The 27710-nt window shown below is 34.0% G+C and overlaps 1 protein-coding gene and 1 pseudogene across 4 annotated transcripts; both read left to right on the top strand.

The window, feature by feature from the left end:
- The first annotated feature begins 330 nt into the window (after positions 1-330).
- Positions 331-20896, top strand: LOC128167699 (delphilin-like). 4 transcript variants are annotated; one of them, XM_052833566.1, is made up of 31 exons: positions 331-581; positions 742-1204; positions 1730-1941; positions 4751-4905; positions 5833-5952; positions 6344-6499; positions 6719-6804; positions 6956-7083; positions 7194-7264; positions 7574-7722; positions 8038-8082; positions 8274-8403; positions 9287-9471; positions 9848-9934; positions 10029-10075; positions 10343-10487; positions 10928-11050; positions 11301-11729; positions 12425-12561; positions 12829-12907; positions 13101-13160; positions 13256-13383; positions 13554-13622; positions 13806-13892; positions 14003-14071; positions 15799-15885; positions 16471-16615; positions 18585-18637; positions 18736-18813; positions 19832-19996; positions 20342-20896. In XM_052833566.1, the coding sequence occupies exons 2-31, from the start codon at positions 823-825 to the stop codon at positions 20378-20380; spliced, it is 3846 nt and encodes a 1281-aa protein (XP_052689526.1). In that variant the 5' UTR covers positions 331-581; positions 742-822; the 3' UTR covers positions 20381-20896. The 4 variants fall into 4 exon arrangements, with proteins under 4 accessions (XP_052689526.1, XP_052689528.1, XP_052689527.1 ...); XM_052833568.1 differs by having other exon boundaries at positions 9287-9432; positions 20342-20895; XM_052833567.1 differs by having other exon boundaries at positions 9287-9432; positions 10026-10075; positions 20342-20895.
- Positions 20897-23460: 2564 nt separating this feature from the next.
- On the top strand, positions 23461-27137 carry LOC128164634 (E3 ubiquitin-protein ligase TRIM36-like; annotated as a pseudogene).
- Positions 27138-27710: the final 573 nt, after the last annotated feature.

Raw genomic sequence — 27710 nt, 5'->3', positions numbered from 1 at the left:
TGTTTACAATAAACAATGAAAGGATAATGTGATCGTTTTTACATATGGTATTGAATTCATATCGTATAAACTTCATTCACCTATAAAAATACAATTTTCAGAATATAAATGCTGTTTTGCATGTTACACTTAGTTGCCAAAAGAATGTATTTCAATGTATTTCAAAATGTGCAAATTGAATCAATTTAATCAATATAAATTTCCTCAAAATTCGACAGAAAATAACACCGGAAAACCTGTTAAAAATCGATCTTGTTTTTAATAAAACATATAAGGAAAAAAATTTACATACTTTACAGATTGAATAAACCTGGAACGAGTTAACTTGACTTACTCCGCGGGGCGGGAAGCTGCGAACGCCAAAAGCACGCCAAGGTGTCAAGTGATCGATAAACAATAACAAAACATGGTCCTGTTTGATCGATATTGGGTTATTGTACGGAGATTCACACAGAGGCACGGGATGATGCATGCGGAAACAACAACCAGCTCGATATGTGGAATGTCGTGGCGGATACATAGGTGACCGCAGTGTTTACCCCAGACTCATCACACTCGCAGAAGTTTTGGAAATTAGAGGGGTAAAGGTTTTTTTTTCCCCAAAGTCTCTGTATATTTTGTGGAATTATGATAATTTCACTCTTTGATTAAACTCTCTTTTCCTCTTTGTAAAAATAGAAGTATTTTTTTTTTAATTAATGAATATATTTAAATTAAAATTTTTATCCATTTATTTTACAGATTAAGATGTACAGATTTTCCCTAACCATGAGAGCATATACTTAGGAGTTTTCTTTTCCCTCTGTTTTGTCTCAATGCATTATGACAATAATCACCATGCCGCTTAGAATGTCACATAAATGGCCTAAATCTTGTGGATTTGATGTTTTCGGTGAAGGACCTGCATATGTGCTGAGTGTAGCAAAAGGAAGCATCGCATTTCATGCTGGTCTCTCGCCAGGAGACGAAATCATTGAACTAGATGGGGAGGATGTTACTAATGCTTCAGCAACAACCCTCAAGTCCCTGGCTAAGCATAGTCGCTCCCAGCCCCCCACTTTGGGGGTTATCACTCGTGTTCAGCAGATAGAGGTAGTGTGTTCGAGAGTATCGGGGTGTGGATTCGATGTACAGGGCAACAAACCTGTGCATGTGAAAAATGTGGAGTTATCGGGACCAGCTCACCAAGCAGGTGTCAAACCAGGTGGGGTAACTTTGAGGGATGTCTTATGAATGTTTTTACCCTGCTATTGAAAAATGCATTTATTTATCCACATAATGATTATGTAGTTAAATGGCAGTTTGATAATATCTACTTGTACATTGGTCATTATCATTGTGTGAATGGGCTTTGATTAAATTAGTCTTCATTGAAAAAGAAAATAATGGTCCTTTGCTAATTTGATTGAATTTTAGTAAATTAGTTTAGAATCATTAACTCTCTTGGTGGATAAAAGTTCATAAATATTTATAATGGATGTCAACTACCCATGAATTTACATTCCAGAAACTTAACATTTGCAATTATATACACCAAACATTTTTTCGTAGGTATAAAAATGTATGCTCAGAAACTACTATCTCACATAAAAACTGAAATCACTCTTGCACAAACCAGTAATATTTCAAATATCCCTGAACATTGACTGCTGCGTCCTCGAAATAAATTCATAATTACACCAAAAATGATATTGCTCATCAAGATTTAATGTGTTTGTGTTAATAACAGGTGATATTCTTTTGGAAATGAATGGATTTCCAATCCGGAAACAAGAAGATGTCAAACCCTTCTTGTCCGGGAGGTTAAGAAGACTCGCTATCAGCATTATCCCCGTTGGAAGACGCAAGGAGTACAAACATGTTCTGAAGAGAAATGTTCCAACTCAAAACCAGCCCGGAGAATGGGGAAGAGTCAAAAGAGCCAAGTCACTACACGACAGGGTAGGACATTCACTTGTTGTTGTAACCTTCAGTATGTTTATAATTTTACACAGATATCTCTTTTTTTTTAAACCATTATTAATATAACAATTTTATGACACAAAATTTAAATAGACAGAGTTTTCGTAATATCTTTCCCCCATTTTTAAAAAATATGTATGAAAATAAGTCTACAAATAAAGCTTGATTTATTTTTGTGGAAATATTAAGTTTGATGAAGACATACATGACAGAGCTACACTAGCATCTCTACCTTAAACCTTGAAAATATTCAAAATTCCTATATATTTTCATGGATTGCAGAGTATGTATTTACTTCTCAATTATGGTACTCTACTATATCAACAGATTTGAGGTTTATAGATCATTTATCGGAAGTGGTGGTACGTGTAATAATTCATTTTTAATTGTGTATTAAATTTTCTGAGCATCTTTGAAATAATATTTAACAAAAGAGACAGATTGTTCAAAGATACATATGGATGATGGGGCAGCTAGTTTATTAAATGGTACAGCGATTGTAGGAAGAGGTACGTAACTTGAATGTACAGCTACTGTAAGAAGTGGCATTCTGTCTACGGTTGATGTTCCTCTCCATGAATAATTGATTATTTTATTTATTTGATTACACACCCAAAGGCTGTCTATTTTTCTTTTATTCCCCCATTAAAAGCAAATAGATCTGTGAAAAGATGGATGACTGTTAAATACCTTGAAAAAAAGAGGAAAAAATCAATTGTAGTAAAGAAAAAATCGATCCCAGCTGTGTAAGAGTGGAGTAGGTATCTTGATGTGTAAACATTGGATGATCTTTTCTGAACAAAAGTTTATGATCTTTTATGTAAACAGAAAAAAGCCCCTTTCAGTGAGATTTGTCCTAGGAATTTTATGCAAAATATGCATATGAATGATGTGTAAAAATAGGGATTAAATTTTTTTAAGAAGCTCACAACCATGCTATTCATGTATAAGGAGTAATACATCGTGATAATACACAGTTATGTCTTGTGTATTATATCAAAAAACTTCAGAATACTTTTTTCGTAATTAATGTTTTGATGAACATAATACAACTATAAAAATATCTTTATGTTAAAACAGCTCTATTAGAACATACAACTAAAGAAAAGTAAAGATCAATCAAGATTTGTTTGAATACTCGCTTTTTTTGCCCTATAAAAAAAAATGCAGAACGCCTTGACACACAAAGAAGAAATAAAGAGTATTCCAGGTACAAATCTTGGCTCCCTGATACCCGATGTAAGGGTATCGAGAGGAAGCTCAGATCAATACCAACAACACTCAGGGGGATAGACTTCATTTATTTTACAAGACGTGAACACCATAAAGAAAAGCTAGCCCTATGCTTGTAATCAATGGCCTGGCTGATCTGGGCCCATGCTAGTCTGTGGGGTGTCTTGATTAATTTACCGTACCAAGGCATCAGGTGAAACTGTACCAGTAATTGTAAACAAGAAACACCTGACAATGAATTCATATTGTTACCTGTAGAAAAGAGCCTAAGTTTTCCCTCCTTTTTAATTTTTTTTTAATTTTTGATTTTTTTTTTCTTAACTACCATGTGCAAGAAATTAGCAATAAGTGAATTTTCACGGAGGAGAGATATACGAGAAATGTGTTTATGATTAACAGATAGAAAAATATTAGAAATTTAAGTGACAATCGTGATTAAATCAATCAAAAGCAACATACTGGTACTCCAGATATATTAATGTCTGCTTTACATGATATTTTGATTTTAAACAATTTATTCAAAGATTCTGAATGCTCTCTTCAAATTGTTTTTTTCTGTTTCAATTCATTTAAAATTGTGTGCATGCAGAGTGGGTGTTAAAAATGGTTGCTCCTAAAAACTGAGTCCATATATTAAAGGGCTTTGAGTATAGAGAAGAAAAAACAAATTTTTTTTCTTGTATTTTGCAACAAAACAAAAGAACAAGGCAAGATTAAATTTGTATCAAAGATATCTATGCTGGTGATTATAACAGTAAAGAATTATAAGCTGCAGACAGGAATGCAATACATGATCCACACTGAAGGTTGAAGCTAAGCTTGTTCTAATTAAAGGGAGCCTTGTAGATTTTACCACTGTTGATTTTGTTAAGTTCATCAGTTGCCTTGTGTCATTAACTCCCTAATAATATTCCAGCCAGAAAAATTAATCAAATTAATAGGATTTCCCAAGTTTATGTGCGTTTTTGTACCAAGCAAAGCGAAATTACTTCAAAATCGGCCATTGGCTTGTGTATCATTTGCTTCAACAATAAGTTTTTTGGGTCCCATGGCTCATAATCATGGGGAAATGCCTCTACAGAATAGCTTTAAAACACAGAATTGGATTCATCCCGTAGTATCGGGAATGGAACGGCTATGTTATTATCTGAAACATCTCATTTTTTGTGAAGCTTCATCAGGAGACAGGGCCATAAGTGCCATATTGACAATAGACCATTGAAATATCAGCCTGATCAATGTATTGATGAGATAAAAGGGGATTTGAAATGTTTTGGTTGTCATGGAGATAAATAAGTTAATATAAAAAGTTTACCTTTAAGTTTGTAAGGAATAAGAGCTCCTGTGCATATAATTTGTTCGAAGAAGAGGAAGGGGAAAAATGCAGTTAGGATATCATTATGAGATTACATGCTGATGATTCGGATCATACGAGTGCTTTTATGTGATTATAATAGAGGGGGGTGCCATGGCTCTCGTTCCTTTCATTAAAAAACAGATCTATCTCCCGATCTTCACATCCAATATTGCAATGTTGACTGTGAACTTTACGCAGATGAACGAGATTCTGGGAAACGACTACGAGAAGAAGATGGCGGTGGTCAGTGTTCTGAAGCAGTACGCTGAGGATCGGGACGTAGACATGCTGGCCCGGGCTCTGGCCGCCATCCTCAAGACCCCCAAACAAACCAGGATCATCCAGCAGATCAGGTACAGTGCCAGATATTGTAGGAGTTACTCTGTGTGTTTTGTGTATATGTGTGTGATCTCGCTTATAGTTGATTTATTGAAATTTTCACAATATACATGTATAAGAAAAATATATATTGATTAATACTTTCTTTATAGATTTAAACACAAATACATTGTACCAAAAATTTTCACAGTAATCGAGAAGTATATTCATTAGATATAAAAATAATCATAACATTGCACCCGATGTTTACTCATTATTATTATTGAATCAATATAAATAGTATTGAAATTGTAATATTTATTAAATACAAAAAATCAATTACATAACATAACAGTATTGGAAAAGTATTGTTATATATTAATAAAATATGAAGATTCAAATGGATGTACATGGTTCCCAACTTTTTCAAAATATACGTTAGAAAGGGCAAATGTACTTTAAAATATAATTGATTTACCGGTACTTAAAGTCAATTTATTGGATGAATTGTTAAAAGGAAATTGTTATTTGAATCTTTTGATGACATTGATTCTTTTATGTCCCTTTTGATCAACTCCTAGCTGGTTTATGTACCAATAAAGATTTCATAATGATTGATATAAATTTAAAACATTTGATATTGATAACGATATATGTCTCTGATGTCATAATGAATTTTTAAAAATTATGCTACATAATATCCAAAACTTTCAAACCTGAAAAACTGATATTTAAAAAAGGCAAAAAAACCAGACTGAAAACAATGCTATAGATGTAAAACTCGAACCATGGCAGTCGACAAAAAATAATGCAGGCAATTCAGCCTCTCTTATTTATCGTAATCATTATCATAGTCATTAATGATAGCGGGGAGAATCTTTGATCTAGCCTCTCCAAAGATATTGTGAAATTTAGACCTCTTTGTTGTGCACTGCTGCACAAATTATGTTTTTGTTTTGCAGGCAGTTTATTCCACCTAAACAGCGGGCCCGATTTGATGAGTTTCATAAATATCAAAGAGCAAATATGATCAATTTTGAGGAAGAGGCGTCTAAATTTGATCATGCTCACACTGAGAGAAGGTAATGGTATTTTTCTTGTACAGACCTTTACTTGTATCTGTGCTCTCTCTGTCCTGGGCAATGTTTCTCAAAGAGAAATATAAGAGAAACCATGTAATGGTTTTGGAAGGATAATATTATTTTAAAATATTCAGAGGAGACAAAGTGGCATTTTGACTTGTTTGGTAAAAAAATCTACTTGTATAGTTACGTATTGTGACACATCTTCCACAGAATATTCAGACAGGTGTTGATTTAAACAGAAAGCTTGTCACTTCTACCTCATTTTTTACTTACATTTGGACAGGATATTACATCTGAAACTTTTTTTACTTCAATAACTTGAATTTATGCTTGCACCATTTTATTTAGAGAAACTTTTTTAATGGCACAAAGGATTTTCTTTTTACAGGGTTTTTCAGATATTTCGAGAAAATGGTAGTTTTGGTTTTGTCATCAAGGGGAACAACCCAGTTTGTGTGGAGTCTGTTGATCCACTGGGACCTGCGGATAAAGCAGGGCTACAGGCAGGGGACGTCATCCTGAAGCTCAATAGTATTGATGTCAGGTAAATAATACACTGAGACTCTAATGCCCAATATTTTCAACAGATGATAAAACATGCTTTATCAATCCTTTTATGAATGTGTTAATAGTTACAGAAAGTCAATTTTTAATATTATGTGTAAATATTAAGTATGCAAATTTAGTGAGATCAGTTGGTTAAAGAGATTGATGGAGGCATGTACATTTATTAATTGATTCATTGATTTGTAACATTTTGCAGACGATGCACACATGCTCACCTAGTGCAGCTTTTACAGGACAGTGGGTCCTCACCAGAGATTGAGGTCCTGAGGACCCATAGAGATGGTAGGGACATAGAAATGAGGCTCAATTTATTTTAAAATTACAATTGTTTACTTTAATCACTTGTAATGCAAGTAATATATGAAAATTAAATTGCAAGTACAAGTATTTATCTTTTTAATTAATTTGTACCTATGTTGTTTCTCTTTGTTAGGTGGGTTGAGCACTTTCAGCATGTCTACAATGTCCCTGTCCTCCATATCAAGCCACGCCTCCTCAGAGTGGATGAAAGCAGACGGCAAAGACATGATTGACAGTAATGGAAAGTCCTTCAAAAGCCATGTTGGTTATATTCATAGCTATGTATCTCTTTCCTATGTATCTCTTTCAAAATTCATGCTTGTTTTTCATCTGTTTTTGCTGAAACTGTTTTGCTATGAATTACTTTGTAGGCTGAATATTTGCTGACATCCAAAGAAAGATCTCACATGAGGAAAGCCATGATACATTATGACACATCCAGGTATATAGAAAAACACATTTTCTGCAAGTATTTCATCATAATTTTGTTGATTTTCTTTCTCACATTTAAATCTGAATATATTAAAGAGCGGGGTGAAAATAATTTTCTAAATTGATAACTTTTTATGGGTAAATGTCATGCAGCAGTAGTTATTGAAGATGTGTGCGGAAATAGACCAGTGAGATGGGGGGGGGGGGGGGGAGTAAAAAAAAAAAGTCTTCATTCAGGAGAATACTGCAGAGAAACTACCGGTAAGTTGCTTTTAAAATGAACTGTTTAATTAGGATATTTTGTGTATTGTTATTTTAGAAACATTGTTGATTTCTACAATAAAGTGTCCCAGATACTGGACACCCAGTCCAAGAAAACCCTGTGGAAGTTCATCCTCCTTAAGCTGACTCCTCCGCATCAGGAGTACTGCCTCAACAAGATCAACCTGTCAGAGGAGGTCTTACTAGGTAACCACTTAATGTCTTCTACTTTGACAATTTTTTGACATTCGCTTGTTATTATTTCAGCTACATTGTCCATTGGCCTGGAATATCACTTGCCCTGCTCTGTCTGTCAAGTCAAGAAAAAATTGGTATAGTTTGATGCCAAAGACTTGATCGAAAAGGCAGAGCATTGTTTTCATTGGTACATTGTAATGCTTGGGTTATTCAATTTTATTTTCCCTTATTTACTTCTTAATAGTTTGGGATTAATAGCTACCTTTTTTTAAGTTGTCTTATTATTCTTTTGATAAAATAAATGAAATATATATTCCTTTTCAGAGGTAGCAGCCCTTCCAAGTCACATTGGAAGAACAGATGGAAGGAGTGAGTGGTTTTACTTTGCTCTACTGACTTCATTTGTTATTCAAAAATATTTAAGGGTTTTAATGGTGGAAACACTTCTGCAAAAGTACTTCTTGAAACTACAGAAAATAACTTTTACTTTAAAATTCTGAAACTTGTCACAGAAAAAAATCAGAAATTCCAGTTTAAAACAGACATACTTTTCCCCTCAGAAATTTCAAGACCCCATACACCTCGACAAAAGCCACAGCTGACCTCGTTTCAGCAACATTGTGAATATTTGTTAACCTCCAGAGAGCGGACTCACCTGAAAAGGTCGCTAAGAGCCTACGCCCACAACAGGTAGGGGGCACCCACTGATCTAGGGCTGTTAACACAGAAATGCTATTGTATATATGAACAAAATGATGCACAGTAATGGTTATGCGTAAGCGAAGATCCAGTGTTTTACTGTATTAATTTGGGAAAGATTTTTCAATTTATGCATCACATTTGCAGTGCATATGAATTAGAGTGATTATAAAGTGTAATAAACTAATAGTCTAATTGTTAAAATCAATTTTACTGATTTTATTGCATCTAAGGTTTCCATGAAATTTTTTGCAATCTGTTTTATTTGTGTAATGAGGATTACCAATGTGCAGATTAATTCTTTTCCAAATCTTTCCCATAAATTGAGAGATGGGATCAATATGTCCAAACAATTTGATTTAGATTATGCAATACTAAAAATTGTTATAAAGGATTTGGCAAAGTTGGATTATAATGTTGAAAGGGTTATTCTTAACTAGGGAAAAGCCTGGAGGCCCATCTAATTTTAGAAGAAGCCTTGGAACCTGGGAATAAATATTTCTCTTTTAATGATATTTTTAGAAAAAAATTCTGATATGTGAATTCTCATTTAGGACTCTAAGAATTATGGAAATAATTATCACCAAACACTAGATTTTTATAATTGTGTGATACATATACAAGAAGTTTCCTTGCATCAATGATAATTTTTTTTTTTTATCGGTCAATTCATGAGGAAGAAAATTTGCCATAATTTTATATGGAAAAATTTTCAGTAACAAAGACAAAAAGCCACTCTTTTTACTTGAAATTCATTTTCTAAGGAAAAACAAAAATCAGAAACAGGAATTGGAGAACAAAACCTAATAAATAAAATAGAGAGGGAAAAAAAGGCACTTTTTTTGATTTTTCCATAATTTATTGTTTCATGTAGGAATGTAGAGAGCTTGATTCAGTCGCTGGAGATCATTCTGGACACGCCCTCCAAACACACCCTGTGGATGTTCATCATTCCCCTCCTGATCACGGAGCATCAGGACTACACTAGGGAAAGACTCAACCTACAGGCTAGCAGCAAAAGTAAACTCCTGTCTGATGTTATACAGGCTAGCAGCAAAAGTAAACTCCTGTCTGATCTATGTCATGAGTGAATGCAAGCAAATATGTCATGAATGATCTACAATATTTATTAAAAAATATTTTTCAAGAAATTGGCAAAATTAATGATATTATTTAAATACTTTACTGCTATTTTGTTATTGCACGTGTTGATCCTGCATAGGCTTACTGGTTTAGAGCAGAAATTCACTGATAGTCAATCTCCGTTCTATAATGAAATTCTTTTGCAAGACTTTTTCATCTCCTGCTATCATTTATGTTTTAGGAATTGGAAAATTCCTTACAAGTGCTTCTTGTTATTGATTTCCTGAACAGACCTGGAGATTTTTATGTTAACTTTATTTGTGAAATTAAGTTAGAAATATTGTTTTTGTAGATTCCATCAAAACGGGCACTCCTGGTAGTCATTTTGGATCAACAAGGAGCAAAGTTCATGGAAATCCAAATGATGAATTCAAATATGGTATGAATGGTTTTTTCCTGTGTATTTTTTTTATTGAATATATAATTGTGATAAATGTCTTGAAGCTTTTAGCTGATTCTGCTCTTATTAGTAGGAGCAGCAGCAAGCTCCCTAAAGAGAAATCAAGGACGATCTAATTGGGTAAGAGTTTGCTTGCTCTGAAAGTGTATCATACATGTACTATATATTAAGATAAATTTTATTCATGCAATTTTGTTGACTTGCATAAAAAAGGGTTTTCCCTGAATTTTAAAACACTTAAAGTTATTATACTTAAGCTTTGGATATGTTCAGTTTCAATCAATCAAACCAAATTTAAATTCATCAATCATTAAAATCAAATATTTTGACATTGTATGTTTCACGCAGCTTGTTTAAAATCTTTTGAATGTTTTTTGCATTGGTCAGTCTTCATACTCCTCTGATGAAGATGTTAGGGATCGGAGCATCAGGTCAGGGGTCAGAAAGGCCAGAGGTCGCTTATGGAAGAAAATGCATCCTGGGTACACCTACTCATCAGACGACATAGATCTCATCGGGAAACATGGATATGGTAGGGGCTGTACTTTCTGGAGGTTCGCAATAGCCTCATTGTCACAAATATTTCTTGCCACTAACCAGTCATGAAATGTCTGTGGTAAATTGTTTTCTAGATAATATAAATCTTGATTAAAAGAATTAGTTGCCTCGAACTAGTTTATCTATGGTGTGAAATAAAGTCATTGAGAAAAAAAGTTGGTTTTCAGTATTAGTCTGGTCTGGTCTGGTCAGTTACTATCAACTTATTTCAAATTGGGAAGAATAGAATGGATCATTTGCTTCTTTTAAAAACATCTCCACTAAACTTAAGTTTAAATTTTTAAACATCATATTGTTTGATAATATGTGTACAATAGATGAAAGCTAAACATTTTGATAATACATGTACTCCCTTTCCTGAACCAGATTGAAAATAATTATGTAATAAGAAGGAAATTTTATTATAAATTACAGACTTCAGTAGACACAGAGATGGCACAGGGAAGGCTTATGATTTTGCTTTGATGAAGGAGTTAGAAGAAACTAGGAAGGTGGTTCAGGAGGCCAAGAGAGCATTCCAAAGCAACAGGGGATCAGGTACTATCATCTTTTAGTAAACATGAATCTTATTCTCTGTTTTTCTCTTTGCATGAGTTTACATGTGATGATTAGAAATCTTGTACCAAATATTGATTTATTCATAGGTAGTTGTGATTATTTGAAGGTTTTGCTATTTACAGGTTCAAAAGTAGATGGAACAATTTTCATTTCAATAGTTAGTTTATAAACTTCAATTTAAAACAAAATCTTGCCCTTAGATTGATCTTGCTCTCTTTTTATTATTTAGAATCGGAAGAAGAGATCCATTCTGCCACTAAATATGTGACCGTGATCCCCATCCCTCAGTTTGAGCACTCCATTCTCAACCACCATGAGAGTCCACTGTTAAACGGACATGCCCACTCCACCAGCCTCCCCAACGGGCTCAACGAGCCCCCAGAAATCATCTTCACTAGTGAGTCAGACAGCGAGGCTGACTTTCAAGCCACTATGACCAAGTCACTTTTTTCTGTGAACTCCAAAGATTCCTTCAACACTAGAGCTCTGACAGCCCTGAAGGAGCTGGATGCTGCCATGGCAGCCGAGGCATCCGACCTAGAGTTAGGTCCCCTAGGGATGAAGAGAAATGGGAGCGTACCCTCCCCCTCACAGTCGTCCACAAATGAGGACACTGACCCAGATACAGATCATCAAGTGGCCGTACCCCCACCTCCAGGTGTGTATCAGGTTCTTGATTTTTGGAGGGGGAATATCTTATTGGCAATTTTACAACAAAGATAATATTCTGAGACTGCCATTTAATTATAAGATTTATTATGTGCTTAGTTAGTGTAACTGTCTATACATTTAGGAATAAGCATGTACTGTGGTTTCATTAATTTTCGTGGGTACCAATTTTCGTGGATTTCCTGAAAACCACAGTTTCAAGGATACGTAAATTCGTGGCCAATGATCCTATCAATACAAAATGTTAGTTGAAATTGAACTTCAATGAACATTTAATTTCGTGGATCAACTTAAGAACGAAATCCACGAAAATTGGTATTCAACGAATATTGATGAAACCACAGTATATTGATATACTATAGAGGTGACATTTTCAAGTCTGAATGGCTCTGAATTAATGTATCCAAGGATCTTACTGGTTTTGGGATACTCGGGTATCAGTTCATGAGTATTAGTTCAACATTCAAGGAAGAGAAGGCTATAAAAAAAAAACAATACAATTTTCTGAGAGATCTATGTTGAGGATAGTTGATTCATATCAGCAAAACTATTTTTCGCAAGGATGAAAAAGATACCTAAAAGGTTGCAATTGGATAACCAAAATATCTAAGATATGTGACTTTGTTTTACATTCAGCATTATCTTGACTTACAGCATGAACTTCTTGCTTCTTGTATCTTACAGCCCCTCCTCCCCCTCCCCCACCCCCACCTCCCTCCCTGGTCACAGATGTGGGGATGTCAGTGCACCAGGTCAATGTCAAGAGGATCAACTGGGAGAAGCTTGATGCCGATAAAGTAGAGAACACAATCTGGGAACAGGTATGAGAAGGGAATTTATTTTGCCATTGATATTTAAACATTTGTTTTTAATTGAATTATGATTTAATTTAGAAAAGATAATAAGTCCATCTTATTTCATCTCTCTGGCACTCTACACACTACAGAATTTGGCACCCACAAAATTCAATGATTTCACAGTACATGGATACATTGAACTACACATAATTCTCATATCTGAAGAGCATTGATATCAAATATAATGCCATTAACCTAGTACTGCTCTCACTTTTAGCTTTTGATTTTCAGCTTGGAAATGATGACTTGGATGATGTTATCAAGTACCTTGAATTAGAAAACCATTTCAGTGTCCAGAATAAAAAGACAAGTGAGTGCATATTGTGTGCAGATTTATTATGTGCTTAGCTCTTGATAAAGATACATGTAGCTTATATGCTTTAAATATGTGTAAATGTCAGCAAAAAGAGTAACTTCAAACGGTTTCAAATTCCTGTTCTCACTCTGATGAACTTTATGTCATAATTTGCTATGTTCAATCAAGTTGAAATATTGTTTTATAGAGGTGCCAGAGAAGAGAAACGAAATATACATCCTCAATCCAAAAAAGGCCTACAATATTTGTGAGTGTCTGTCTTAAATGATTTATTGTGAATTTAGCACAAAAGTGAACTTAACATGTAGTTTTTTTCTGCATGTTTCTCTGCATTTCCAACAGCCATCTTGCTGGGACATTTACGTTTGTCTGTGGAGGACATGAAACAAGCTCTGTATGAAATGGACGAGGAAATTCTCACCCCTGAACTTCTCAAACAATTGGTGGCATTCGCCCCTAGCAAATCTGAAGTATGAAAACTTTTATAAAATATTGAAATATTTTCATTTTTAAGTTGTAATACAATTTTAAGAAATCTCAAATGCCATAAATAAAATATCAAAATATTGTAAATTTTGAGTTTTTTAAGTTGGAATTCGTTTTGATTTCTGTTTTTGATGTCGATCATTTTGTTGATTAGATGGAGCGTTTTAATTCTTTTGATGGGGATTTGGATGAATTGAGTAAACCAGACTTGTTCGCATATGAGGTAAGCATTTCATGTAATAATGCATCGAATATTTCATGCACAAAATATTTCATGTGAGTGTTTACAATTTAGTGATTTGATTGCTAAGCATACTCATATTTTATGTTTTGAAATTCTTAATTTGTCAGCATTGTTATAAACAATGTTGTCTATCATAGTTTAATAATGTATTTTTTTCTGAAGATGAGCAGAGTGCCAGGGTATGAACAGAGGTTGAAGGCTTTACTGTTTAAAGGGAACTTCAATGAAAAAATCACAGAAATGAAAGAGGTAAAAACAATTTATATAGTAGAGTTAAAATGATAAATAAAATATTTATTATTATAATTCATATTTTTAAACAATTCAAGAAAATGTTCTCATTTTTGTTTCATTTACAGAATCTTCAACACATTAGAAAAGCATCAAAGGAACTCAGACATAGCAGAAAATTAGCCAAACTACTGGAGGTATTTTGCATTTGGTCAGATATTACTGTAAACGTACTACCTTTGGCTGTGTATTCTATTTAGCGCTTTTGACAGAATGCAGCAACCGCTAAATCAAGAACATTGTCAAATGTCATGCATATATGTATAAGAATAGTCACATTCAGGAATGGGCTAATTCAAATCCACACCATCTTGTTCAAAAACTAATTATTATACCCCCGCTCCGAAGGAGAGGGGGTATACTGTTTTACCCTTGTGTGTCTGTCTGTCTGTCCGTCCGTAACAAAAATTTCTGTCGCATTTATCTCAGCAACTATTTATCGCAGATGCTTGAAATTATAACACAGTGTTTATTATAGCATGCCATATCGTGGGATATATTTTTGTACCAATCGGACGTCAACTTCCTGTTAAATGACGACTTTGCTTATTTTTTAACCAAAATTTTCAAACAAATTTTCGTCAAAGATTTCTCAGCAACTGTTTATCGCAGATGCTTGAAATTTTTACACAGTATTTGTATAGGCATGCCATATCGTGGGATATATTTTTGTACCAATCAGATGTTAACTTCCTGTTAAATGACGACTTTGTTTATTTTTTGCCAAAATTTTCAAACAAATTTCCGTCAAAGAATTCTCAGCAACTGTTTATCGCAGATGATTGAAATTTTAACACACTATTTGTTTTGGCATGCCATATTGTGGGATGTATTTTTGTATCAATCAGACTTCAACTTCCTGTTAAATGACGACTTTGTTTATTTTTTGCCAAAATTTTCAAACAAATTTCCGTCAAAGAATTCTCAGCAACTGTTTATCGCAGATGCTTGAAATTTTAACACACTATTTGTTTTGGCATGCCATATTGTGGGATATATTTTTGTATCAATCGGACTTCATCTTCCTGTTAAATGATGACTTTGCTTATTTTTTAACCAAAATTTTCAAACAAATTTCCGTCAAAGATTTCTCAGCAGCTATTTATCGCAGATGCTTGAAATTTTTACACAATATTTGTATAGGCATGCCATATCGTGGGATATATTTCTGTACCAATCGGGTGTTAAATGACGACTTTGTTTAATTTTAGCCAAAATTTTCAAACAAATTTCCGTCAAAGATTTTTCAGCAGCTATTTATCGCAGATGCTTGAAATTTTAACACACAATTTGTTTTGGCATGCTATATTGTGGGATATATTTTTGTATCAATTGGACGTCAACTTCCTGTTAAATAATGACTTTGTTTATTTTTTGCCAAAATTTTCAAACAAATTTCCATCAAAGATTTCTCAGCAGCTATTTATCGGAGATGCTTGAAATTTTTACACAGTGTTTGTTTTGGCATGCCATATCGTGGGATATATTTTTGTACCAATCGGACGTCATCTTCCTGTTAAATGAGTACTTTGTTTATTTTAGCCAAAATTTTCAAACAAATTTCCGTCAAAGATTTCTCAGCAGCTATTTATCGCAGATGCTTGAAATTTTAACACACTATTTGTTTAGGCATGCCATATTGTGGAATATATTTCTGTACCAATCGGATGCCAGCTTTCTGTTAAATGTCGACTCTGCTTATTTTGCATATTCACATCAGAGCGGGGGTATCACTAGTGAGCATTGGCTCACAGATATCTTGTTTCTGCAAAATATCGTACACACCAAATATAATATGTTTACAGTAATTGAAGATTTTAACTGTTTATCAATGCAGGGGTACATAATCAATTCATCATTTCAGTTGATATTGGCAATGGGAAATTACATGAACAAGGGCAACCAGAGAGTTGGAGAGGCGATTGGATTTAAAATATCATTTCTATCACAGGTATGCTAATACCCGGTATGAAATTCATGTTTTTAGAAAGTGCTTGTTTAAAACAAAGAGATTTCTTCAGTCTCTTTTTATAATTTTAAAACCAAAAGAAAAGGTCCCTTACTCAATGTCATCTTAAATAGTTTTATGAAGCAACTTCAAAGATTAGACTTTATTTAAAAGTATGAGTCTTTAAGGTACCTCACTACACCTACACTTATACTTTTTAAGACACTACGTCACAAGATGGCGATTTAAATGTTTATTAAACTGTTTACATCGGTCGATTTGGTTGAATATCGTCATAGCTCAGTGGTTAAAGTATTGGTTAAAGTATTGGGCTTCTGAACCGCAGATCACGAGTTTGAATCCGCCTAGACCTTTTTGTTCATGTTAACTGAATTAAATTTTTGAAAATGTAATTTTTCATCCAAAATTGCACATTTTTTTGCCCGTTAGACTTAAATACTTCTTATCAGTTATGATATCTATCATAGTCAAGTAATTTTCTGCTGATCTGAGAAAATATTTCACGGTGTAGTGAGCCACCTTAATGTAAAAACGTTTTTATGATTTGTTTTGTGTCATCTGTTGTAGCTTGACATTACAAAGACCAAGGACAACAAGACGACCTTTATACATGTCCTTGCTGACGCCGTGGTTACCAGGTTTCCCGATGTCCTGGCCGTGGGTGAAGAACTTGGTACAGTGATGGCCGTTGGAAAAGGGAAACTGGCATGTAGTAAGTAGTATGGAAGTCATTATTATGCCCCCGCTCCGAAGGAGAGGGGGTATACTGTTTTACCCTTGTGTGTCTGTCTGTCTGTCCGTCCGTCTGTCTGTCCGTCTGTCTGTCCGTCCGTAACAAATATTTCTGTCGCATTTATCTCAGCAACTATTTATCGCAGATGCTTGAAATTTTAACACAGTGTTTGTTAAGGCATGCCATATCATGGGATATATTTTTGTACCAATCAGACGTCAACTCCCTGTTAAATGACGACTTTGCTTATTTTTTAACCAAAATTTTCAAACAAATTTTCGTCAAAGATTTCTCAGCAACTGTTTATCACAGATGCTTGAAATTTTTACACAGTATTTGTATAGGCATGCCATATCGTGGTATATATTTTTGTACCAATCAGACGTCAACTTCCTGTTAAATGACGACTTTGTTTATTTTTAGCAAAAATTTTCAAACAAATTTCTTAACTGTTTATCGCAGATGCTTGAAATTTTTACACAGTATTTGTATATGCATGCCATATCGTGGGATATATTTTGTACCAATCAGACGTCAACTTCCTGTTAAATGACGACTTTGTTTATTTTTAGCAAAAATTTTCAAACAAATTTCCGTCAAAGATTTCTCAGCAACTGTTTATCGCATATGCTTGAAATTTTTACACAGTATTTGTATATGCATGCCATATCGTGGGATATATTTTGTACCAATCAGACGTCAACTTCCTGTTAAATGACGACTTTGTTTATTTTTTGCCAAAATTTTCAAACAAATTTCCGTCAAAGATTTCTCAGCAACTGTTTATCGCATATGCTTGAAATTTTTACACAGTATTTGTATATGCATGCCATATCGTGGGATATATTTTGTACCAATCAGACGTCAACTTCCTGTTAAATGACGACTTTGTTTATTTTTTGCCAAAATTTTCAAACAAATTTCCGTCAAATAATTCTCAGCAGCTATTTATCGCAGATGCTTGAAATTTAAACACACGATTTGTTTAGGCATGCCATATTGTGGGATATATTTTTGTATCAATCGGACGTCAACTTCCTGTTAAATGACGACTTTGCTTATTTTTTAACCAAAATTTTCAAACAAATTTTCGTCAAAGATTTCTCAGCAGCTATTTATCGCAGATGCTTGAAATTTTAACACACAATTTGTTTTGGCATGCCATATCGTGAGATATATTTTTGTATTAATCGGACGTCAACTTCCTGTTAAATAACGACTTTGTTTATTTTTTGCCAAAATTTTCAAACAAATTTTCGTCAAATATTTATCGGAGATGCTTGAAATTTTTACACAGTGTTTGTTAAGGCATGCCATATCGTGGGATATATTTTTGTACCAATCGGACGTCATCTTCCTGTTAAATGAGTACTTTGTTTATTTTAGCCAAAATTTTAAAACATATTTTCCCAAAGATTTCTCACCAGCTATTTATTGCAGATGTTTGAAATTTTAACACACTATTTGCTTAGGCATGCCATATCGTGGGATATATTTTTGTACCAATCGGACGTCAACTTCCTGTAAAATGAGTACTTTGTTTATTTTAGCGATAATTTTCAAACAAATTTTCCTCAAAGATTTCTCAGCAGCTATTTATCGCAGATGCTTGAAATTTTAACACACTATTTGTTTAGGCATGCCATATTGTGGGATATATTTCTGTACCAATCGGATGCCAGCTTTCTGTTAAATGTCGACTTTGCTTATTTTGCATATTCACATCAGAGCGGGGGTATCACTAGTGAGCATTGGCTCAGATATCTTGTTTGGTACTGATATTGTCTTTTATAGAACATTAAAATCTCTTACTTTGATGTAAGGGAAAAGATTATATTGTTCTAATGGAGAATTCACTTTATAGGTTGTAATATCAAATAATTTACATGTCCCTTAAATTTTAATTTTATTAATGGAATATTATTAATGGTACCTTTCTCTTTTTCAGTGTCGAATATTATGTTAAACCAGGAACTTCAAGAACTCAGAAAAGTTCTGCAGGTTTGTAATTGCTTACAAATAAATCTTGATTAAAAGCCTTTGTTCGTGCATTGATTGCATGAAAAGCCAGACAATATCATGTCTATTTTATTTTTTAGGAGATATCTAATACCCTGGACAAGTTTGGTTCACAGAAAACAAGGACTCTGAATGATTGTTTTCAGGATGTGATGGGTGTATCCTTCATAGACAGGAAGTTCAGATCACACATATTATATATGTAGAAAAAGACTTGATCATCTTTTACCCATTCTTGTCCGACTTGCTGCCATTCTTAAACATTACTTCCAGCAGCAATAATACCAGTGTGTCAAATTTAGCTCTCACTTGGTTCATGATGTTTAAAAAGTGTAAAATATGAATTCATCAGGTTTACTTAAATGAGAGCCTAAAACAAGTTGAGTGATATTGTACATGTACAAGCTTATCTTTTAAAAAGATTGGTGAGCTAGCGCCGTAGCCATCCTAAAACACAGAAGAAGATTTCTAAATCATTGATTTAAATTCCTGAATCAATTAATTAACAATAGGAAAGCACAGTGGTGTACTGGAACTGTGCTGGAGTGGGGTCTCAATTTAGAATTGTGAATCTAGAGTGGGCTTCACATCGGCAATGGTATAGCTCATTGACTAGTGCCTAAATCATTATGTTTCTACTATTATTTCAATTTCGAGGTGAAAATTTGTAAGAACCAATGGTACTGTTGTGTAGCAATCGTATCTTCTCGGGCCTTTCTGGCATTTCCGGCAACCTCGGAAACATCCGAGGTTGTTTTCCGAGCTTGAAGGAATTTAAGATAAAGCTAGCTATTTATTATAATATTTAAAATAACCTTGCATTATAAGACCTAAGCTACTGTTACTTTTTGACATTTTCAATAAAACACAAAACTTCATGTGAGGATGATAAAAACGAAATTCAAATGGTACAGTTTATCTACAGTAGTACAGTATTCCCATAATCCCCCACTATGGAGTCGAGCATGAGTATTCCAGTGAAAAAAGACTAACGTAGTTGCTAGCGCTCGAGAGCGCTAGCAATAACAGTAAGTCATCTCCCCCTATTTACTTTTAATATAGGTTACCAATAAGTGATTATCCGCAGAAGGGACTGTATCCTTTTCTTTAAATTCACAGTTGTAGATATTTTTATCTAATGAATTTGTTTGAATTTTCTTTTCTTAACATGAACAGCATTTTATATCACAAGCCTCTGATGAAATTCAAGCTTTGTTTCGCTTACAAGCCAATACAATGGAAGAGTTCCAAAGCATGGTCCAGTTTTTTGGAGAGGACCCAAAGAAAACTACAACAACTGAAATTTTTGGAATTTTTGCAGACTTCATTACAAAATTTGAGGTACTGATAGCCATAATTTTATTTTACAAATATACTAATAGTCCAAATATGATGCATCACAAACATGGTTTATATAATGTACATTTGAGTTGAGTTATAAATGTGTCTTGAAACTTCAGAAACTGAAAGTAGCAAAATACTAGCCACAAAATACTTTCAATAGAAAGATTTTAGTGACAAAATCTCTCATATTTGTGTTCATATTTGTGATCATCATTCAATGTAAAGCTTATTCCAAATTCCTAACAACCCCCCCCCCCCCCCCCCCCCAAATATTAGCAATAACAGTTCAGTTTACTTAATTCATATAGTGGCAATTAAACTGATTGTGGTTTTTCCTTTCAGGCAGCTCACCAACAGAACATGATGCACAGGAGACGGTGACAGCAGCCCCACTAACCTGCATGTAGCTCATTGACCAATAATCTCCTTTGGTTTACTCCTACAGATTTCGCAACTCATTTTTATACCAAGGAGTAATGTCGACAGCACACAACCTCTCTATTACAAAAATCTTGATTTTGTCATCACTGACTCTCATATCATTTCCAAATAAAAACAAATTCTGTGCTGTGAAACAATGTTGTATTTGTGTACTGCAAACCTTAATTTATTACTAATAATTCCTGTTCTGTTCAGAGAAGAAGTTAACAAACTTTTTCCATGTGTAAAAATTTAAATTTTTTATAGCTTGAGTAGTATAAACGGAATCTTTTTGACCCGCCCCCTCTTTTTTTTCTTTTCTGCTTCCGCCTATTTAAGGAGGCCGACTTAAGTTTGCATTGCGCATGTTTTTGCGCATTCTAATATAATACAGTTGATTTATACTTCTTATGAATTTTTTTCGACATCATTTATAAAATTGAACACAATAAACAAAATATAGATAAAAATATTTAGATTTTTAAAGGAAATTTTTATTTTTAACACGATTTTTACTTTGTGCGGTAGATGAGCATTGCCATTGCGCTTTTATGACGTTATGATAAAATGAAGCTTTGTAGGAGTACGTTATAAGAAATAACATAAAAGAAAAAGTAAAAATTGTACGCTGTTGAAATTTTACATACAGAATGATGCTATCCTCGATTACATTTTCCTCATTTGTGGAATGAATCCATTTTACCAATCATCATTCGTGATGATCCAAATATATAGCAAAATTTTGTGCATTTTAATATTTTGAGATGGCCCCCACTAAAAACCAGACGGTAGAATTTTGTGTTTTTTGCATATAAGGTAGGAAATGATATTAATAATCATATATAACAATTTGAGAAAAAAAAAGCTATTGTATTTTTTTTAAACTGCTTTGATGTGCGGAAATTGACAGTTTCCTATATATTCCTATAGTAAATGTACCTCTATTTTGAGATGGTCCCTAAAAAGAACCAGACGGTCGATTTTCATGAACCTTCGCAAATGAACTAGAGTTGGTTTAAATATCATATGGTTAAAAAATAAAGAGTTATGCTATTGTAGTTTTTCCGCAAAAAAACCCAAATCGGCCTCCTTGGCCTACACTTTGAATAACTGATAACTGAAGGTCATCAAGCTAAAGTCTGACTCTCAATGAGGTGACTCGTTTATCTATCTCTTCTGTATCTGAACTTCGCTTATTTCTAATAACTTCAATGCATTATACAATGTAAATAATTTTCTGAAAGTAACAAATTTCTTCGGGGTCTTCTCGGAAAATAATCGCAGTAACAAAATATCGGGTATATAGTATGAGGCTCGGGGGTTATATATAGTTATTTTCAGAAAGAAAAAAATGGAATAGATTTTGCTGATAAGTATGAATTCAGATCTGTAAACTATAATCTACGATCGTTAACTATAGTTTCCCAAATCATGAAAATTTTATCGTATGAATTATGTTTTACATTCGTTAAGTGAAGATTTCGGTTGTAAACTATAAAACTAACTTATTAATTTTCACAAACTATATTTAACAAAAATGAACTATCCTTAATAATCGTAAACGTTAGTTTGGAGAGAAAAACAATGATTTACATTTTTAGCTCATCTAAGCTGACAGTTCAAGAGAGCTTTAATTTATAATCTCTTTTTGTTCGACGTCAATCTATCCGTCCGCCTGTCTGTAAACTTTTTCGACTTCTTCTCCATAACCACAGGATCAGTTTCGACCAAACCTGGCACAAAGCATCATTGGGTGAAAGGGATTCAAGATTGCTAAAATCTTCATTCAAGGGGAGATAATTAGAAATTATCGTGAAATTGGTAATTTCAAAACTCTTCTTCTCAAAATCCATTTGGCCGGTAAAACTGAAACTGGAAGCATCCTCAGAGTAGATTCATGTTTGTTCAAATGATCCACGGGGGTAGGGTGGGGCCACAATGAGGGGTCGAATTTTGACATAAGAATATACAGAGTTAATTTTTTAAAAAGCTTATTCTCAGACACCGATTAGCCAGAAAAGCTTAACTTGTGTTGTGGAAGCATCAGGTATGGTAAATTTAAGTTTGTTCAAATCATGATCCCGGGGGTAGAGTTGGGCCACAATGGTGGCAATATAGAAATATATATAGGAATATATAGAGAAAAATCCTTTCTCAGAAACTAAGCCAGAAAACTAAAACTTGTGTTGGAGCATCCTCAGGAAGGGTAGATTTAATTTTGTTTGTGATCATGATCCCTATCTTTATAAATCTTCTTTTTAAAAAAATAATATGCCTAGAAAAGCTGTAACTTTTGTATATGACTCCATGAAGCTGATTGTTGCTCATGTGAGCGATGTGGCCCATGGGCCTCTTTTTTCCACTTTATCATAAACTATAATTCACACAGTTGTTAATATACACATAGGCGTCGGAACCGGGGGGGGGGGGGGGGGGGGCTAGGGGGGGGCTTAGCCCCCCCCCCCCCCACTTTTTTTGCAAAGTTATACCTAACTATTAGAAACATAGCATGATAGAGGGTTCAGCCCCCCACTTTTTCTCGCAGGAAAGATTATTGTTCCTCAATTTACCTTGAAAGATTGAGAAGTTAGATTCAGAAGCATACTAGCCCCCCCCCCCCCCCCCCCCCCCCGGAATAGGAATTTCATGATTTTGGAAAAAAAGAAAATTATCGGTATAACCCCCCAACCCCCCCCGGATTAGGATTTCCATGATTTTGGGAATTACTTTTTTCTCAATATTTCTGAGGATTAGTCTAGCCCCCCCACTTTCAATTTGCTTCCGACGCCTATGATACACATGCAGTTCATGCCCGTAAATTACAGTTTACAACCGATAAACTGTGAAAGTCAACTACTAGTATGTTTATACTCATTTGTCGATTTGGCGTGTCATAACTATACATTTATTTCATGTTTAAGCTCATTTTTGTAATATAGGCATATCATAATTATCTTATATATTTTTATGGTAATGACAAAAAATGTGAGCAATGTATATTTTTAAAAGCTGTCTCTTTAAAGCTTCCATAGTTCCTTAGTTGGGCGCCGTTTGAAGAGTGCGTTCAATACAGTTCATTTGATAAGATGGAGTGTATTAATTAGTGATTCACTCGCAGGTAATGATGTTATTATATACTTGTTCCACGTATAATTATACGGAAATTCATACATTTTTCTTTAAATTTCTAACGAACGTACAAACTGATTTAGAACAGATTTTAAACTGTTGGTAGTCGAAAATAGTCTCAATATTTACGACATTTCGGGTGTCATATATATGATCAGTGTGATGTATTCAATATATATATATATATATGTGCAAATGCTTATACCCATGTACTCAATCTTCCAAGACAGCCCATTAGTTGCTGATTCCAGTATTTCTTTGTTCAAAATTTTTATAAAAATCAATACGCGTGACGGCTTATTTGATAGTGCATATTCGTCATGCAGCATACTAGTAGTACATCAAACTCCAGACACATTATTAATCTCAAAATATGTGCGATTGGGAGATTAGTACTTGTAGAAGCGCTAGCTAGTTTTTCTATTTGTATACCCCTAATTGGTACCCCAATATGCACAATTTTGATACAGGAAGTAGAGCGTGTTTAAACAAACTGATACAAACAGTAACACTGCACGACTGAATTCGCGGATATATATGTCGTAAATAATTGACTTTCAACTGCTTAGAAAAAAATAAGGACAGTGAAGGTTTGTGAAATGTTTCAAAATTCTAGACATGACGAAATGTTAGACTTTTAAAAGACTATAGGGACCTACAAGTATAATTTTGATAGCATTATTTTTTGCAATGACATAAGATATTACAAACTATCTTGCTATACAATACATTACATTACATGCTTAATTGTATACACAGAATGTTGTATGAAAAAGTGCATCGTTGGGTTGACTCGCCAAACTACCGGTATATGTTGCTGTGGACTGTTGCCCATCATCATAAATCGAAAAAAAAATCCTCAAAATGAAAAACATTTGAATTGGTCAGAACACGAGTACGGAGTACAACCTTCTTAAATTTCTGTCTCATGTATGTGAGCAGTTGCATTATCCGAAAAAAGTGGTAAATCTCGATGATGCTAGCAAATGCTTAATTTATGTAACACGTTACACACCCTTTCTTCATTTGACAAAGCTTCTTATACCGGTATGATATCTCTTATGAACGAGTTCTTAAAAAAGGGCGAATACATCATCATTGTATGTATAAATAGATAAAGACCACGAACTGGAGAATAAAATTAAAACTATTGGCCATGGTCACTTGAATATTAAAGAGAAGAATCAAATACAACATGATCATGAGCTTTTTCGTAATGATGACATCTATAAAAAAAAATACTACGATCCTTTGTATAATACTGTGGTTTCATTAATATTCAAGGTCATCAATTTTCGTGGATAAAGTGAAAATCACAGTTTCAAGGATACGTAAATTCGTGGCCAATGACCCTATCAATACAAAATGTTAATAATAATTGCACTTCAATGAACATTTAATTTCATGGATCAACTAAACAACAAAAATTGGTTTTCAACGAATATTAATGAAACCACAGTAAAAAAAAATTAAAAAATTATAGAATTAGTTTAAGTTAGATTGTACGTACACGTGAAATTCTTCATAATGAAATGTTCTAATGGTGAGCATTTACATATATTTTCAGACATAAAAACGATGGCATCGGTGACATCAACAATCACAGAAGAATTTCTGACTTGCTCCATTTGTTTTGAAATTTACAAGGACCCCAAAACACTCCCATGCCTGCATTCCTTTTGCAAAGACTGCATCAATAACTTACGACAAGAGAAAGCTGGTAAAAACAGTTATCCATGTCCAATTTGTAGAGAAGTGTTTCAACTTCCTACAGGGGGCGCAGACGATTTAAAAACAAACTTCTGTTTAAAAAACCTAATCGATTTTGTCACTTCAACGAAAGAAGTCAAAAAGCTATGCTCATTTTGCCGTATAAAAGGTGAAAACATTGACGCTACATCTCTGTGTCTGACATGTAATGATTTACTTTGTCCAGAATGTGCAGATCATCGACACAGATCAACAACATTAACCTTTAATCACCGAGTTGTCCCCCTTGCCGAGGTGACAGCTGGGAAATATAACGATGAGATTCGTTCAAAACAACAAATTCCATGCTCGAAACACGAAGGAGAAGACCTGAAATTCTTTTGTGAAACTTGTGACGTTCCAGTTTGTCGAGATTGTATTGTTCTTGGTCACCAAAACCACAAGTGCTTGGCTCCATCGGATGCAAGACAACATATGGATGAAAATCTGAGCTCTCTGATGGATTTGTTAAACCAAAAAATAAAAACATTCCAAGATGCGAAAGAAGAAGTTGTTTCTTCTCAGAAAAAAATTGAGACGGAAAAAAAGAAAGTTAAAGAAAATTTGGAAAGGCAAACGAGTGCCTTAATTAAAAAGATTACTGATTCAAAAAAGGCAGTCGAAGAAGAATTTAACCAGTTTGTAAAGTCAAAGCAAGATATTTTATATCAACAAGAAGCATCTATCGAATCGGAATCTTCAATCTTCAAATGATTCAGAACTATGCGATATAAAGGGGATAGTTCTGCCAGACATCCAGTTTTGCAGCGAAAGGGCCATCTTTAAAATGGTAGTAAAAACGAACGAAACAGAATCGAGCAAACTAAAATCGCAAAGCAATGCAGTGGTTGCAAAAGAACATAAAGAGGGATCCGATAAAAAGGATGAAACAACTATTAAAGGCTTTCAGGACCAACAAGAGACCAAAAAGCCGAATTACACAAGTGTAGCTTGGATAGATGAAGATACGATAGTTGTTGTGGACCAAAGAAATCAAAAGCTTAAAATTATTTCAAGAGGAAAAGGTGTGGCCATGACGGCATTCTTTAAAGATTGTTTCATGGTTACTTCTTTTAAAAATGGGATAGCGTGCAGATCAGAAGGAAGCACAATGCACGTTTTCAGTAGTTCACTAGAGCTACGGAAAACAATTTCTTCAGTTTCGACTTTACTGACTTGTCATCCCAAATCTTCTGAAATATGCTGGCTTTCTGGGTTAAAGAAAATATGTATACTGACAGGTAATGACGTTAAGGAGATCGCCATTTACGACCCGTACACAGACTCTAATTTAAGTAATCCCATGTTTGGTCACGTGCTTCTTGACGGAACGTTTGCAGTTTCGGATTGGGATAAAGAATGTATTTTTCTTATAGGGAGTTCGGGGCGTATTGCAAGAAGAAAATATATTTATCCCAACACAAAGCCCGGACCAATTTTTTCAGATTCGAACTTTAAACTTTATGTGTGTGACTCTCATAAAAGCGTTATAGTGATTATAGCACAAAATGGAGAGACGTTGCGTTCAGTTTATACTGGAAATACCGCACCATATCCAAAAAGTATTGCCATAAGAAATGAAATAGCTTTGATAGCAAATGGCTTAACCTTTGTTGAAACTGAGCTGAAATCAGTTGATTAATTTAAGTTTATAGTTCACTTCTGGAATTTCTATTCTATTTTAACGCTATTGATATTGAATATTTATTTTGAAATTGTATCAAGTTATACCACTATGGTATATTTGAGTTGTATTGTACAATGACTTTATAAAGAATCGGTTTTAAATCGTTGTCTTATCATTCATCACAGACCAGAAAAACATGAAATAAAATATAAAACAAATGCAGAAAAGGTATATTATTACAATGATATAATCCTTTGTTTTCTCAGTGAATTATTGAAAAATGTGGGTTTAGGTGACCTGAGTCGCCAAAACCAGTGCATCATTTTTAAATTCGGTCGTAAAAATAGCCTATTTGTCTGAACAAAATTATTGAATTATCAAGGAATTCGTTCGAATACATGTTTTATTATCTTAGCCTTCGCCGTGTATATATAAAGAGGAACTGTGCTATTAATACCGTAATGAAATTGAAGTTAATTGAAGAATTCTTTTCATGCTGATTAATGACAACAAATATATATCAAGGTCTTAGATTTAGGAGGTGACAAGATTTGCGTTGTGATATTGTTTTGAACGAGCTGTCGATCGAAATTCAAGCAGTGCCTGGCATGTCCATAATTCTGAATCAAAACATTTTCTGTTGCGATATAAATACATGTCTTGAGATGAAAAAGTAGCCAAAAAAAATACAATCGTTCAAATAATCACTAATTCAAGTTATGAACGGTCTCAAAAACTATGGGTGATAAAAATTTCATGATGGAGTACGCTACATCAACATTGTAA

Source organism: Crassostrea angulata, chromosome 10 (genome assembly GCF_025612915.1).
Source record: "Crassostrea angulata isolate pt1a10 chromosome 10, ASM2561291v2, whole genome shotgun sequence".
NCBI classification, from domain to species: domain Eukaryota; kingdom Metazoa; phylum Mollusca; class Bivalvia; order Ostreida; family Ostreidae; genus Magallana; species Magallana angulata.
Note: the sequence above shows the minus strand (reverse complement) of the source record. Positions and strands in the feature narration are given on the sequence as shown.